The sequence below is a fragment of the Cricetulus griseus genome, chromosome 6 (assembly GCF_003668045.3).
Source record: "Cricetulus griseus strain 17A/GY chromosome 6, alternate assembly CriGri-PICRH-1.0, whole genome shotgun sequence".
Taxonomy (NCBI): Eukaryota; Metazoa; Chordata; class Mammalia; order Rodentia; family Cricetidae; genus Cricetulus; species Cricetulus griseus.
In genome coordinates this window covers 14,646,484-14,658,591 of record NC_048599.1, presented here as the reverse complement: position 1 = coordinate 14,658,591, position 12,108 = coordinate 14,646,484, and the positions used below count along the sequence as shown (strand labels likewise).

The following is a 12,108-nucleotide window of genomic DNA, read 5'->3' as shown; positions in this document are numbered from 1 at the left end:
AAACGCGGGCGGCGGCCCGCAGCCCCGCAGTTGCTCTTTCGTCTCCGCACTTCTGCTACGGTGCCAGCGCTCCCGGGATGGCCTCGCAAAACCGCGACCCAGCCGCCGCCAGCGTCGCAGCCGTTCGCAAGGGAGCCGAGCCCAGCGGGGGCGCAGCCCGGGGCCCTGTGGGCAAGAGGTGAGTGGTGCGGAGGTCACCCCGGAGCCTCACCCCCAGGAGCCGGTGAGACTTGGGACACATGAGGGGCACCAGAAACGCAGGACATGAAAGGCTGGTGGCGCTGCCAGTAGACTCTCAGAAGACGCCCTAGGAGCGCTGAGGTCAACATGCAGCAGGAGGTTCACCCGGTCCTCCTGTGCATGACGAGTGTGTCCCAGCTTAGCCTGCCTTTGAAGGAGGGACGAGGCCTCCATGACAGCTCCTCAGGATAGTTGGGTGGGAGGTGATGTAGCACCTCGGCAGCACCCATGCCCCCAAATGACCCTTACTTCTCTTTGCAGGCTACAGCAAGAGCTGATGACCCTCATGGTAAGATCGATTGGCCCACCATCCCATCCCCCACCCAGTTATCCGGAGCCTTCTTTCCTACTTCAGGCTCCTTGCTAATCCGATGGGTGTAATTTACTCTCTTGTGGGCAATCCTTTGAACACCCACCCTTACTTGATTACAGCAGCCACCTTCGCCATCATAGGAGGCTTATCTGGGCTCACCCCTATCTTCCTTTGGGCCCCAGCTCTAACCTCACCCATCCCCACCCTTCTTGAAATTTCTAGTCCCATCAGACCTTGGAATTCCTTCTTCTGGTGGTCCTTTGCTGCATTACCCCAAATGTCAATCCACAAGTTCTAATGCCATACTAAACATTTAATTCAGTCCGGGCTGTGGTCGCCTTTAATCCCAGCACTCACAGGAGACAGAGGCAGGCAGATCTTTGAGTTCAAGGCCAGCTTGGTCTACAGATGGAGTTCCAGGACAGGCTCCAAACAAACAAATTGAATACCATGTGCTTTCCTGTACCAACCCTTCCTCCTAGCCTAGTGAGCAACCTGTGATTTGGCTCTAGCTGCTCTGTTTAGGACCTGACTATATCGGGCAGGCTCACCCAGTGATCGACTTTGCTATGCCTGAAAGCGCACTCTGGAATCCTGCAGTTGGGTGTTTTCTCCCCCCAGATGTCTGGTGACAAAGGGATTTCCGCCTTCCCTGAATCAGACAACCTGTTCAAATGGGTGGGGACCATCCATGGAGCAGCCGGCACAGTGAGTATGCTGTGGGAGCGGGTGTCACTTTGAGTGTGGCAGAGGAGGTGATCTCCAAGTGCTAGGCTGGCTTCAGTTCCCTGGGCCTGCACACATGCCTGAGCCCTGTGGCCATTTGCTTTGAGTGCCATGGGAAGGGCTCTTTCCTCTAGACCATGGTGCAGTGGAGGGGGGCCACAAGCAGCTGCCCTTTGCTGCAGATCTGGATTTAAGTCAGAGATTGGATCTGAGCCAACCTTGACTAAGATACTAATTGAACTATTCTGGTGGCCCTCAGGATGCCAAGTCTCAATCTTTTGACCGAAAGGTCACTGATAACCCCCTGATAGGAAGAAGGTACTAGGACCAACTTCACACATTGTCTGCTGGCCGGATTCAGACTCTTATTTGGGGAGTGAATGAATGTGGGGCTGGAGGCGTGGGATGGGAGGGTGAGCAGGGGACTTAACTCTGCCCTTATTTCCCCAAATGCCAGGTATATGAAGACCTGAGGTATAAACTCTCACTAGAGTTCCCCAGTGGCTACCCTTACAACGCACCCACCGTCAAGTTCCTCACACCCTGCTACCACCCCAACGTGGACACCCAGGGCAACATCTGCCTGGACATCCTCAAGGATAAGTGGTCCGCACTGTATGATGTCAGGACCATCCTGCTGTCCATCCAGAGTCTGCTAGGAGGTAACTCCAGAGACCACTCACTCCTGCACTCCAGGGCTGTTGGTCACGGCCCCGAGTCAGCCTCTATCTGTCCCCCTGACTATTCTCACTCCATCCACAGAACCCAACATCGAGAGCCCTTTGAACACACATGCTGCTGAGCTCTGGAAAAACCCCACAGGTAGGTCCTTCTCTGGCCTCCAAAGGGACTCTGGGGGTCTGCACTGGACTCCGTCTGCATCTGCCCTGCTGCTGATCCCATACTCAAACAGATAAAGGGATCTTTGGATAGAATGTTTCTCTGATCCTGGTGGTGGTACACGAAGAGGCAGGTGGATCTGAGTTCAGTTCGAGGCCAGCCTGGTCTGCAGAGAGCTCCAGGACAGTCAGGGCTACACAGAGAAACCCTGTCTCCTGTTCCTTTCCTGGACTCGGGGAACAAGTCTGTAAAGGAGCCAACTAGAGAGCAACTGGGAGAGGGGGGTCTACTTTGCAGGGAGAATGCCCTGCCAGCCTCCCCATCTATCCCATCACTCGCCTGAAACCTGCTGCTCTCTTCCAGCATTTAAGAAGTACCTGCAGGAAACCTATTCAAAGCAGGTCTGCAGTCAAGAAGACCCTTGACCAAGATGTCCAGCCTCTCTTTTGTGTCGTCTTTTTTTTCTTAGATGGTCTGTCCTTTCCTTGGTTTCTAAGCTGTGGTGTTATTTTTGTTTTATTTGTTTTTTTAAATTAAGTCTATTTGAGCCCTTACAATGTATATTAAATAAATACACATTGATTGTTTTTGTACAGATTGCTGCCTCAGAGTTGATTATTTTTGTATAAATTGCTGTCTCAGAGTTATCCTCAGCCAGAGGTACTCGGAACAAGAGGGGGGCTAACTTAACATCTGGATATTGGCCTGTTCCTTACAGGGTTGGAAGCAGCTGATAGACAATGGGGCCCAGTGGTCACTCACTAGGATGCTACCTTGTGTCTTAGTTTATCATGCCGCATACATTCTTCATGTATTTCCCCAAAGGTATAGATCCCTGGCAGAGAGCATGTTTAAGACCTGTGAAGTCGTGAGTTCAATTCCAGCACCAGAAATAATGTCCATTTGTGAGGAGTTACATACAGCATGTACAGTGACTGTTGGGTTACAGATGAGGTTAAACCAGACCCTTTAGCTCAGGAATCTGTAAGAGAGAGGGAGCACTAGACACCCACTTTCTAACATGTTAAATGGGAGGAGGTGTTCAGGTTGCCCTACAGCAGGCCAAAGCTCCGGAAAAGACTGAGCTCTGGACCCAAGTCTCCCACAGATGGTTCCTGCTCCATCTCCATGAGGTGACAAACCTTGCCTAAGTTGTCAGCTCTGCAAGCAGCTGGTTGTACAGGCCTGTGGAAAGAGACAGGTCTGGTCTGTTAACTACTGTTAGCCCGTGCTCAGTCCTGGGACCTTCCCTACAGCCACATGTGAAACTAGTTCAGAAACTAGTATTCTTAGTGTTTCTCTTGGGCATAGAGCTTTATCAATCAAAATATGGACAAACCTGCTTGGGGTCTTGTTAAAATACGACTTCCCTTGGGAGGGGCAGCAGGAGGTTGCATTTCTGGTGGGCCCCAGCTACTCTTGCTGTGGTCTAGTTAAGAAGGTGATCAGCAAAGGCTGTCGTTCAGTTGGAAGAGTGCTTGTCTATCATGCATTAGACTTTGTGTTCAGTCCCCAGAACCACATTAACCTAGTGTTTGCCTGTAACCCCAGCACTCCAGGAAGTACAGGCAGGAGAATCAAAAATTCAAGATTGGTCAGGCTGTGGTGGCACATGCCTTTAATCCCAGCACTTGGGAGGCAGAGGCTCAGATCTCTATGAGTTCGAGACCAGCCCGGTCTACAAGAGCTAGTTCCAGGACAGCCTCCAAAGCCACAGAGAAACCCTGTCTCAAAAAACCAAATGTTCAAGATCATCCTGGACTTTATCATTTGAGGCCAGTCTAAGATATACCCTGTCTAGAAAAGGGAAGGGAAACTGAAATAGGTGCTGGCAGTGACTCCCCTGTAATCCCAGCACTCGGGAGGCAGAGACAGACAGATCTTTGTGAGTTTGAGACAGCCTGGTCTATAAGAGCTAGTTCCAGGACAGCCACAGAGAAACCCTGTCTTGAGAAAAAAAAAAAGATCAAGACCAGTCAAGTCTATATAGCATTCTAAGGCAAAAGTATATTATCAAGGCCCTATCTCTCACACACACAAAGATAAATCCAACATGATGAGACATGCCTGAAATTCTAGCAAAGAAAAAAGGTGTGGTCCTGGAAACAGCACAGGTGCGACCTAGAACAGATTTAAAGAGGATGCCTGAGAACAGGACAGCTCAGAAACCTGCACTAAATCAGTTCCAGATAAATGCTGAAGTGGCTGTATTTGGTCTGCCTAGAAAAGCTGGGACAGGTGGTCCTTATGATAATGTTTAGTCCTCTACATGGTCAGCTGACCTACCCTGTCACAAGGGTCCAGAGTTGTAACTATTTAAGGACCAAATAAGTAGGTTAAGCAAGCCTTGTGGCCTGTGGGTCCCCAGAACCCACGTAAAGGTGAAAGGAGAGAACCAACACCACACAGCCATTCTCTGCCCTCCACATGCCAACTACAGTGTGTCACACAATAAAATTGTTTACTAATGGGATTGCTAAAAGAAGAAGCCAGGTATTGTGGCACACATCTGTAATCCCAGCAGACGCAGGAGGATCTCTGAGTTGAGGCCAGCCTGGTCTACAAAGCTGAGTTCCAGGACAGCCAAGGCTATGCAGAGAAACCCTGTCTCAAATAAATAAATAAATAAGATTAGAGGACTCAGTCTCCAATGCTGTAGAGTTTAGAATGCTATCGTGGGAAGAAAGGGAGGGTGTTTCTTGGGATGCAAACACTCCTGGGGTGTGCCCACTGGGAGGAGTTCTGGCTGCTAAGGTAGCTGGGTGGCTGCTCTCCCAGGGCTTGCAGCCAAGGCAAAATGCCTGTTACCACACTAGAGAACCTAGGTTCAGTCCCCAGGACTGCAGGGAGGAGGGGGAAGGGGCAGCTGCTTGAGATTCATCTTGAAGACAACAAAAGCTGAAGAAGCCTTAGGTACAGCAGTGATGTAGTGAGACCGGTTTAGAAAGATCCTCTTTTTTTTTTTTTTTTTTTTTTTTTTCTTTTGGTTTTTTTTCAAGACAGGGTTTCTCTGTGGTTTTGGAGGCTGTCCTGGAACTAGCTCTTGTAGACCAGGCTGGTCTTGAACTCACAGAGATCCACCTTCCTCTGCCTCCCGAGTGGCCTCTGCCTTCCTCTGCTGGGATTAAAGGCATGCTCTACCAACACCTGGCTAGAAAGATCCTCTTAAAAAAGAAAAATATTAAAGTTGGGAGGAGGCAGTGCACGCCTTTAATCCCAGCACTCCAGAGGCAGAGACAGATGGATCTCTGTGAGTTCGAGGTCAGCTTGGTCTACAAAGCTGTCTCAAAAACCAAAAGAAGGGGGCTGGTGAGATGGCTCAGAAGTTAAGAGCACTGACTGCTCTTCCAGAGGTCCTGAGTTCAATTCCCAGCAACTACATGTTGGCTCACAACCATCTATATAATGAGATCTGGTGCCCTCTTCTGGCCTGCAGGAAGACATGCAGGCAGAACACTGTATGTATAATAAATAAATCTTTAAAAAAAAAAAAATCAAAAGATGGAGGAAGAAAGATCCAACTGCAGTTTAGAGACAGGAAGATCTTAACTGTTTTCAAGAACCAGGCTGTCTTGAGTTACAAGGCTGAATGGGCAGTGACGAAGCACATAGTAGGCACTTAATAAACATTTCTAACACCAGCACTGGTGTGGATTGGGAGGTCTGTGAATGGAACAAAAGGGGGAGAGGAACTGGAAGGTGCTGACTGGCAAGCCTGACAGCCTGAGTTCAATCCCAGACCACACATGAGGCAAAGAGAAAAGGACTCCCAAAAACTGTCCTCTGACCTCTCTACATATATGCCATAGCATGGGTACTCACCAGCAAACACATGTGACATAAATCTAATTTTAAAAAATTAAGTGGAGGGGCTGGGTAGATGGCTCAGTGGTTAAGGGCACTTGTGCTCTTGAAGAGGTCCTGGGTTCAGTTCCCAGCACCCACATGGTGGTTCACAACCCTCTGTAACTCCAGTTCCAGGGGATTCATACCCTCTTCTGGCCTCCTCAGACACCAGGCATCCATGTGGTGCACAGACATACATGCAGGTAAAACATTTACACACATAAATCTAAAAGAATAAAAATGTTTCTGCAGGGGTAGAAGGCAGGGCAGGGATGGAAAGGGTGGTAATGAATAAATAACTGTAGTAATGTACTCCTGTAGTAATGTATAAATAACTACAAAGTTCAGGGTTTCACGTACAGTGGCAGGAGGAGGATGGTGGCGCACACCTTTAATCCCAGCACTCAGGAGGCAGAAGCAGGAGGATCTCTGTGAGTTTGGGGCCAGCTTGGTCTACAGAGTGAGTTTCAGGCTAGCCAGGGTTATGTGGAGAGATCCTGTCTCAAAAAAATAAATAAAAATAAATAAAAACGGCAGTAAGGGTGATTTTTTGGGGGGAGGGGGCAATTGAGACTTGGTTCTCTGTGTAGTTTTGAAGCCTGTCTTGGAACTCACTCTGGAGACCAGGCTGGCCTCGAACTCACAGAGATCCACCTGCATCTGCCTCCTGAGTGCTGGGATTAACCCCACAAGGGTGATCTTAATAATAGCAAAAGGTACATATGCTGTATACAATGGAACGGAGTAGACGCTGTATGCAATGGAACGGAGTAGACGCTGTGTGCAATGGAACGGAGTAGACACTGTATGCAATGGAACGGAGTAGACGCTGTTTGCAATGGAACGGAGTAGACGCTGTTTGCAATGGAACGGAGTACAGATGTAGGTCCGTGACCCCTCACTGGCCTAGCATGCATCTGGGCCCCATCTCCAGAACCAAGTAAGTGCGAGCATTATTAAATGATGCTTGCTATGTGTCAGGAGCTGTTCTAAGCATTTTGCACACAAGTATTCTAGATCTCCTATTATCATTTTACAGATAAGGAAACTGAGTCACAAAGAGGTTGAATTTGTCACAGGCAGTGAAGACTCAAACCCAAGAACCTGACTCCCAGGCTAATGTACTATGCATTCAGATAGCTCTTAGCAGTTGAGTGGTAGCGAAGGTTAACGGCCCTGAGTGAAGCAGTGGGGCCTGAAATCCAGGTTAGAGACGGTATCTGAGCCTAGGCTTGTGGGTTGACGAATCTGCCAGGTTCCTAAGAAGGGGTAAGGCATTCTGGGAGTGAGAACTTCACCCTACTTCGGGGTAGGGTTCCATCTTAGCTAGGTCATGCCCTTGGCCCTCTGGAGCGCAATGGAGGGGGCTGAAGGGAGGGAGATGGGGAACCAAAGCAGTCGCCCTCTTCCAGGTTTGCGTGCAGCTGTCTGGGATGGATGGATGGACTCCTCCTCTCAGGAGGGGCCTGCACAGTGTGAACTACACCCAAGACCCAAGAGTTTCCAGAAATGGTGGAGAAAAAAAGCGTTGCCTGCTCCCAGGTTCCAACTTCCGAAACACACCTTCGCCCTACCCATCCCAGGATCCTGTGCTCGCCGCGCAGCCAGCTCGTCCTGCTGCTCCCCTCCACCAGCGCCAGGGACAACCGCGGCCCACTTGCCAAGCCGCGCAGCCAGCGCCAGCTGCGTGTTAGCCGCGGACCTGTAGAGCCAGCCGGTGGAGCACCGCCCAGCACTCCACAGCCGGGGCCTCGGGCTCGCATGGCCCAGTTCCTTTTCATATACCGCCGCTCCCGGGAACTCTCTGGGCGCCAAGCCAGCCAGGCGACCCTAAGATCCCTTGCCCTCAACCACTCACTCCCCTGTCAGTCAGGCCAGCTTTGCATTGTCAGCTTTTATTCCTTCCAGCCACAAAGCCCGAAGGAGCGACCCTTCCCTGGAGGGGCGGGGAAGGCAAGGGTGGAGTTGTCCACGCCCGGGGGACCTGCGATCTGGGTGGAAGCAAAGGCCGGCTCCTTACTGGACGCCCTCCATCATCTTCAGGAACTCTGCGGAGAAAAAGAGGGACGAGGTCAGGGACACCACTCCGGGTGCAGAGATACGGCCTGGGCGCCCGGCTCGCAGAGGGTTGCCTGCTCGCTAAACTGCACTAAGCTGCGGGAGCACCCTGCGGGCCCTCAGGAGAGCGGGAAGGAGCTTAGCTTAGCCCAACCCCATCTACAAAGCTAAGAGCATCCGCGGGCTCTCACCATCGAAGTCAATGCGGCCATCGTTGTTCTTATCTCCGTCCTTCATCAGGGATTCGATTTCCTCATCTGTCACGTGCTCCCCAGAAGCCCGGAAAATCTCAGCCAGCTCCTCAGCATCAATGTAGCCGTCTGCGTTCCTTTGGGGGAAGGGGACAGAGCAGGACAGGCGGAACCGGTGAATTGTTGGAGCCATGCCTGACGCCTCAGCTCACACCCTGACCCTGGCCAGCCTGCTCCTTCGCTTCAGGCCAGCAGGCTCCATCTGCTCCCAAGCCCGTGATCCCTGAAGCCACCCGCACCTGTCAAAGATGCGGAAACACTCTGCCAGCTCCTCTTCGCTCTTCCCCTTCGCATCCTCTTTCATCTGGCGCACCATCATGACCAAGAACTCCTCAAAGTCGATGGTGCCGCTGCCTGTGGGGATCGGGCGTGACACTTAGCCCAGCGCGCACTGAGCGTCTCCCCCACAGCCCCCTGCCTGGAGGGCCCAGCTCACTCACCATCCTCGTCCACCTCCTCAATGATGGCATCCAGTTCCTCTTTGGTGGGTGTCTGCCCTAGCATCCTCATCACGGTGCCCAGCTCTTTAACGCTGATGTCCCCACCACCATCAGCATCAAACATGTCAAAGGCAGCCTTGAACTCTAGCAGGGGAGAAGCGGAGAGGGATGAGTGCGGCCAGTTGGATCGTCAGCCTCACACCTGTTCTCTCCCCCAATGACCCACTCTCACTCACCAGCGATCATCTCCTCGCTGAGGTAGGACCTGGCCTCAGCCTGTTGGTCCGTCTGGAGAAAACAAAGAGAGAATCAGAGTACAGAAGGGCAGATTCTCACCTCAGTTTCATTCTCCTCATTCGCCTCGGCTTGTCAGGAAGTGCCCCTGGGCCCTCCTGCTGCACCTCCCAGGTGCCCCCTCAGTGCCCACCCCCAGTGCTGAGGAGATGGGACACAGATTATGCCCCATAGTTTTATCACTTTTCTATCCTCTGAGAGTCAAGCCAAGAAACCCCCATCCCAGTGGTGACCTGTGGCAAGTCATGCTTCCTGGGCTGCTTTGTGGAATTAATAGGATGCCAGGGGTGGTAAAAGGTTTAGGATATGTTAGCACTGGGTGACTTTCCAGTTTCCACCTATCTCTTAATGCTGCTTGGTGCTTGACTGGTGGCCATGAATACTTGTCCTGAACTAAATGATGGAATGTAGGGTCACAGAACACCAGCTAAGTGCTCAGAGGCTGAGACCGCAAGAAGACACGGGCAGCTTCGCCTTAAAAGATTTGCAGAGGTGAAATTTCACACTTGGTCATTGGAGTAAATACCATGTCAAATGTGATGGGGCCTTGCCTTGGTGTGGACATAAGGAAAGTTTGTTCTGTTTCAGCGTTTTGGTTTTTAGACAGTCTTGCTACGCAGCTCAGGTTGGCCTGGAACTCATGATGTGAAAGTAGCTTGCCTCGAGTTCTCCATTCTCCTGACTCTGCCTCCTGAGTATTGGGCTCACATGTGCATAAGTTGACATGTGTCTCTGAAAAGAAGGTTTCTGTGGACTTTTCCAGGTCACAGGCAAGCCAGGCCATCCAGGTCAGGGCTTTGGTGACCTGGTGGTAAGGAAGGGGTGATTAAGTCCCCAGGCATTCTTCAGCCAGCTGGCCCAGGTCCTTCTTGCCTCCTCCACCCCTTGGCCTGATCCAGGAGGGTAGGCTATTTTTAGTTGGGCATGGGCAATGGCAGCTGGTCCCTGGAGTCCAATTACTCCTTCAAGTGAAGGGGGAAGGAGGATCTCAGAAGAAGATGGCAGTCCTCTGTGGACGGTCAGGGCCTCTAACCATGGCCTGTCACACACTCCTACTCCCCATCATCCTCAGGATTCTCACAGGCCTGTACCGGGGTTGGCTGCAGGCCCCACAGACCTCCCGTCGTCCAAGGAAGCCTGTCTTCTCTGGCTGCCACAGGTTCAGCTGGGCCTAGGAAGCCAACACTGCCTCTGCCTTGCTGGGTGACTTTTTCCTGCCCTCAAGGTCTCCATCCCTTTTATGAAGTAGACAAGCTGAGACCCTTTCCACACAACCCTGGCTATAGAATAGCACCATCTCAAGCCTTAGAAGGTGGCCAGGATGTCACAGCCTTGAGGATCAGTTCCTGAAACATCTTGACCAGCTCTCCCCATGCAAGAAAAGTCACAGCCTTCCCAGGATGTCCCCACAGGACTTGGGTTCCAGCAACCCTTATCTTCCACCTTCAGATGTCCACATTGCTGCCCACAGAACACCTGGTTCTAGGACTGAAAGAGGCCCAGAAGCAGCCTGTGAACAAAAGAGTGAAGTCCCCTCATGTCCTTACCATGGTTGCTGGTTACAGGGACTCCTCTGCACTGCGCCGTCTCCTTTGCACTCCACCACCCAAAGGTGCTCTAGATCTCTCTAGCCCCCGGGATTTGTAGGGGCATCCTATCTTCCCTCCTCCCTGCTCCCCAGAACTGGATACCCTGACCAATCAGATCCAGGGGTCAGCAAGCCCCACCCCTGCCAGAGTCCTAGCCCATTACCTAATTTAGCCAAGGGCCTCTGCAGGGAAATTTAAGCTTCTGAGCAGGTGGTTAGCTCTGACGTCCTCCTAGATTCCTAGGAGAAGGGCCTGCCCTGCTCCACTGTCTTAGGACGCTCCCATCCCCCAGTACATTTGCCCCAAGATGGGAGGGGATGTTCAGAATAGAGACAGCATAGTGGAACTGGATGGAATAGGAGGAGCCCAGGCTTGAAGTGCAAAACTCAGGACGAAGTTGTGCCTCTGAGCCATTGATGGTGGGTGCATGGTGAGGCTCCTCAAAGCACACATTTCTCCAAGAGAGAAAGGGCGAATGTGAGCCCAGATGAATATGTCACCTAGCTTGTGCTAGGGGCCTGGGCTGATGCTTGGCCCAAGGGGTGAGGGATACCTAGGCCACTACTTACTGGGCTCCCACATGTGTCCACAGTATGCAGAGCATCCAGGCTCATGATCTCATCTGGTGTTCATCCTGTGAGGTGGTAACTATTATTACCCCCTTCTGACTAGAGGGCTTTGTAAGCCACACAGGTCTTCAGAGGAATTCCTTTCCACCGTTGGGAGGCCAGATCTCATGTATCCCAGGCTGGCCCTGAATAACATTGAAGTTCTAATGCCCCTCCTCCATCTCCAGATTGCTGTGATCTAAAGGCATATGCCACTAAGCCCTGTTTAAGTCCTTTGATTGATTTTGCAACAGAGTCTCCACTGTCAACTGAGGTGGTCTCTAACTCCTGGGCTCGAGCAATCCTTAATCTTCCAAATCCCTGAGACTGTAAGCATGATAGATTTATGCAGTGCTGCGAATCCAAGCCAGGGCTTTGTATATGCTACTATACCAACTGAGCCACATGCACGGCCTTTGGTGACCAGCTGAACTACATCCCCGACCTTGGTGATTCTCTTAAAACTTAATTTTTAAATGTGTGTGGGTGTGGTGTTAGTATGTATGTCTGTGCACTGTGTGCATGCCTGGTGCCCAAAGAGACCAGAAGAAGGCATCAGATCCCACAGTTGGGAGCTACCTCGTGGTTGCTGAGAATTGAACCAAGATCTTCTGGGAGAGCAGCAAGTGTTCTTAACCACTGAGCCCTGGCAATTCTTTTTTGTTTTGTTTTTTGTTTTTCAAGACAGGAGCTGCTTCTCCAGCATGGGAGGCATCATTTCTATGAACAAAGCACTCATTTACCAATGTAGTTATTCAATACTTATTTCTATTGTGAAATCCCTGGGGTGTGGAATGTAAAGTTCAGACATTAAATATTTGTAAATACACATATACTTATAAAAACATGAAAGAGGACAGCTAGCCCTTTCCTGAACCTCTGTAGAGTGAAGGTGGGGGCAGA

At 51.1% G+C, this 12,108-nt stretch overlaps 2 protein-coding genes across 2 annotated transcripts; one reads left to right on the top strand and one right to left on the bottom strand.

Annotated features, from left to right (window-relative positions):
• Positions 1-10: 10 nt before the first annotated feature.
• Ube2c (ubiquitin conjugating enzyme E2 C) lies at positions 11-2,717 on the top strand. Its single transcript, XM_027423451.2, has 6 exons — positions 11-178; positions 502-529; positions 1,175-1,261; positions 1,737-1,941; positions 2,042-2,101; positions 2,483-2,717. The coding sequence occupies exons 1-6, from the start codon at positions 78-80 to the stop codon at positions 2,542-2,544; spliced, it is 543 nt and encodes a 180-aa protein (XP_027279252.1). The 5' UTR covers positions 11-77; the 3' UTR covers positions 2,545-2,717.
• Positions 2,718-7,844: 5,127 nt separating this feature from the next.
• Positions 7,845-11,736, bottom strand: Tnnc2 (troponin C2, fast skeletal type). Its single transcript, XM_035446613.1, has 5 exons — positions 8,951-11,736; positions 8,715-8,858; positions 8,514-8,628; positions 8,215-8,351; positions 7,845-8,013 (listed from the first exon to the last, which is right to left on the bottom strand). The coding sequence occupies exons 1-5, from the start codon at positions 8,958-8,960 to the stop codon at positions 7,982-7,984; spliced, it is 438 nt and encodes a 145-aa protein (XP_035302504.1). The 5' UTR covers positions 8,961-11,736; the 3' UTR covers positions 7,845-7,981.
• Between the last annotated feature and the right edge of the window lie 372 nt (positions 11,737-12,108).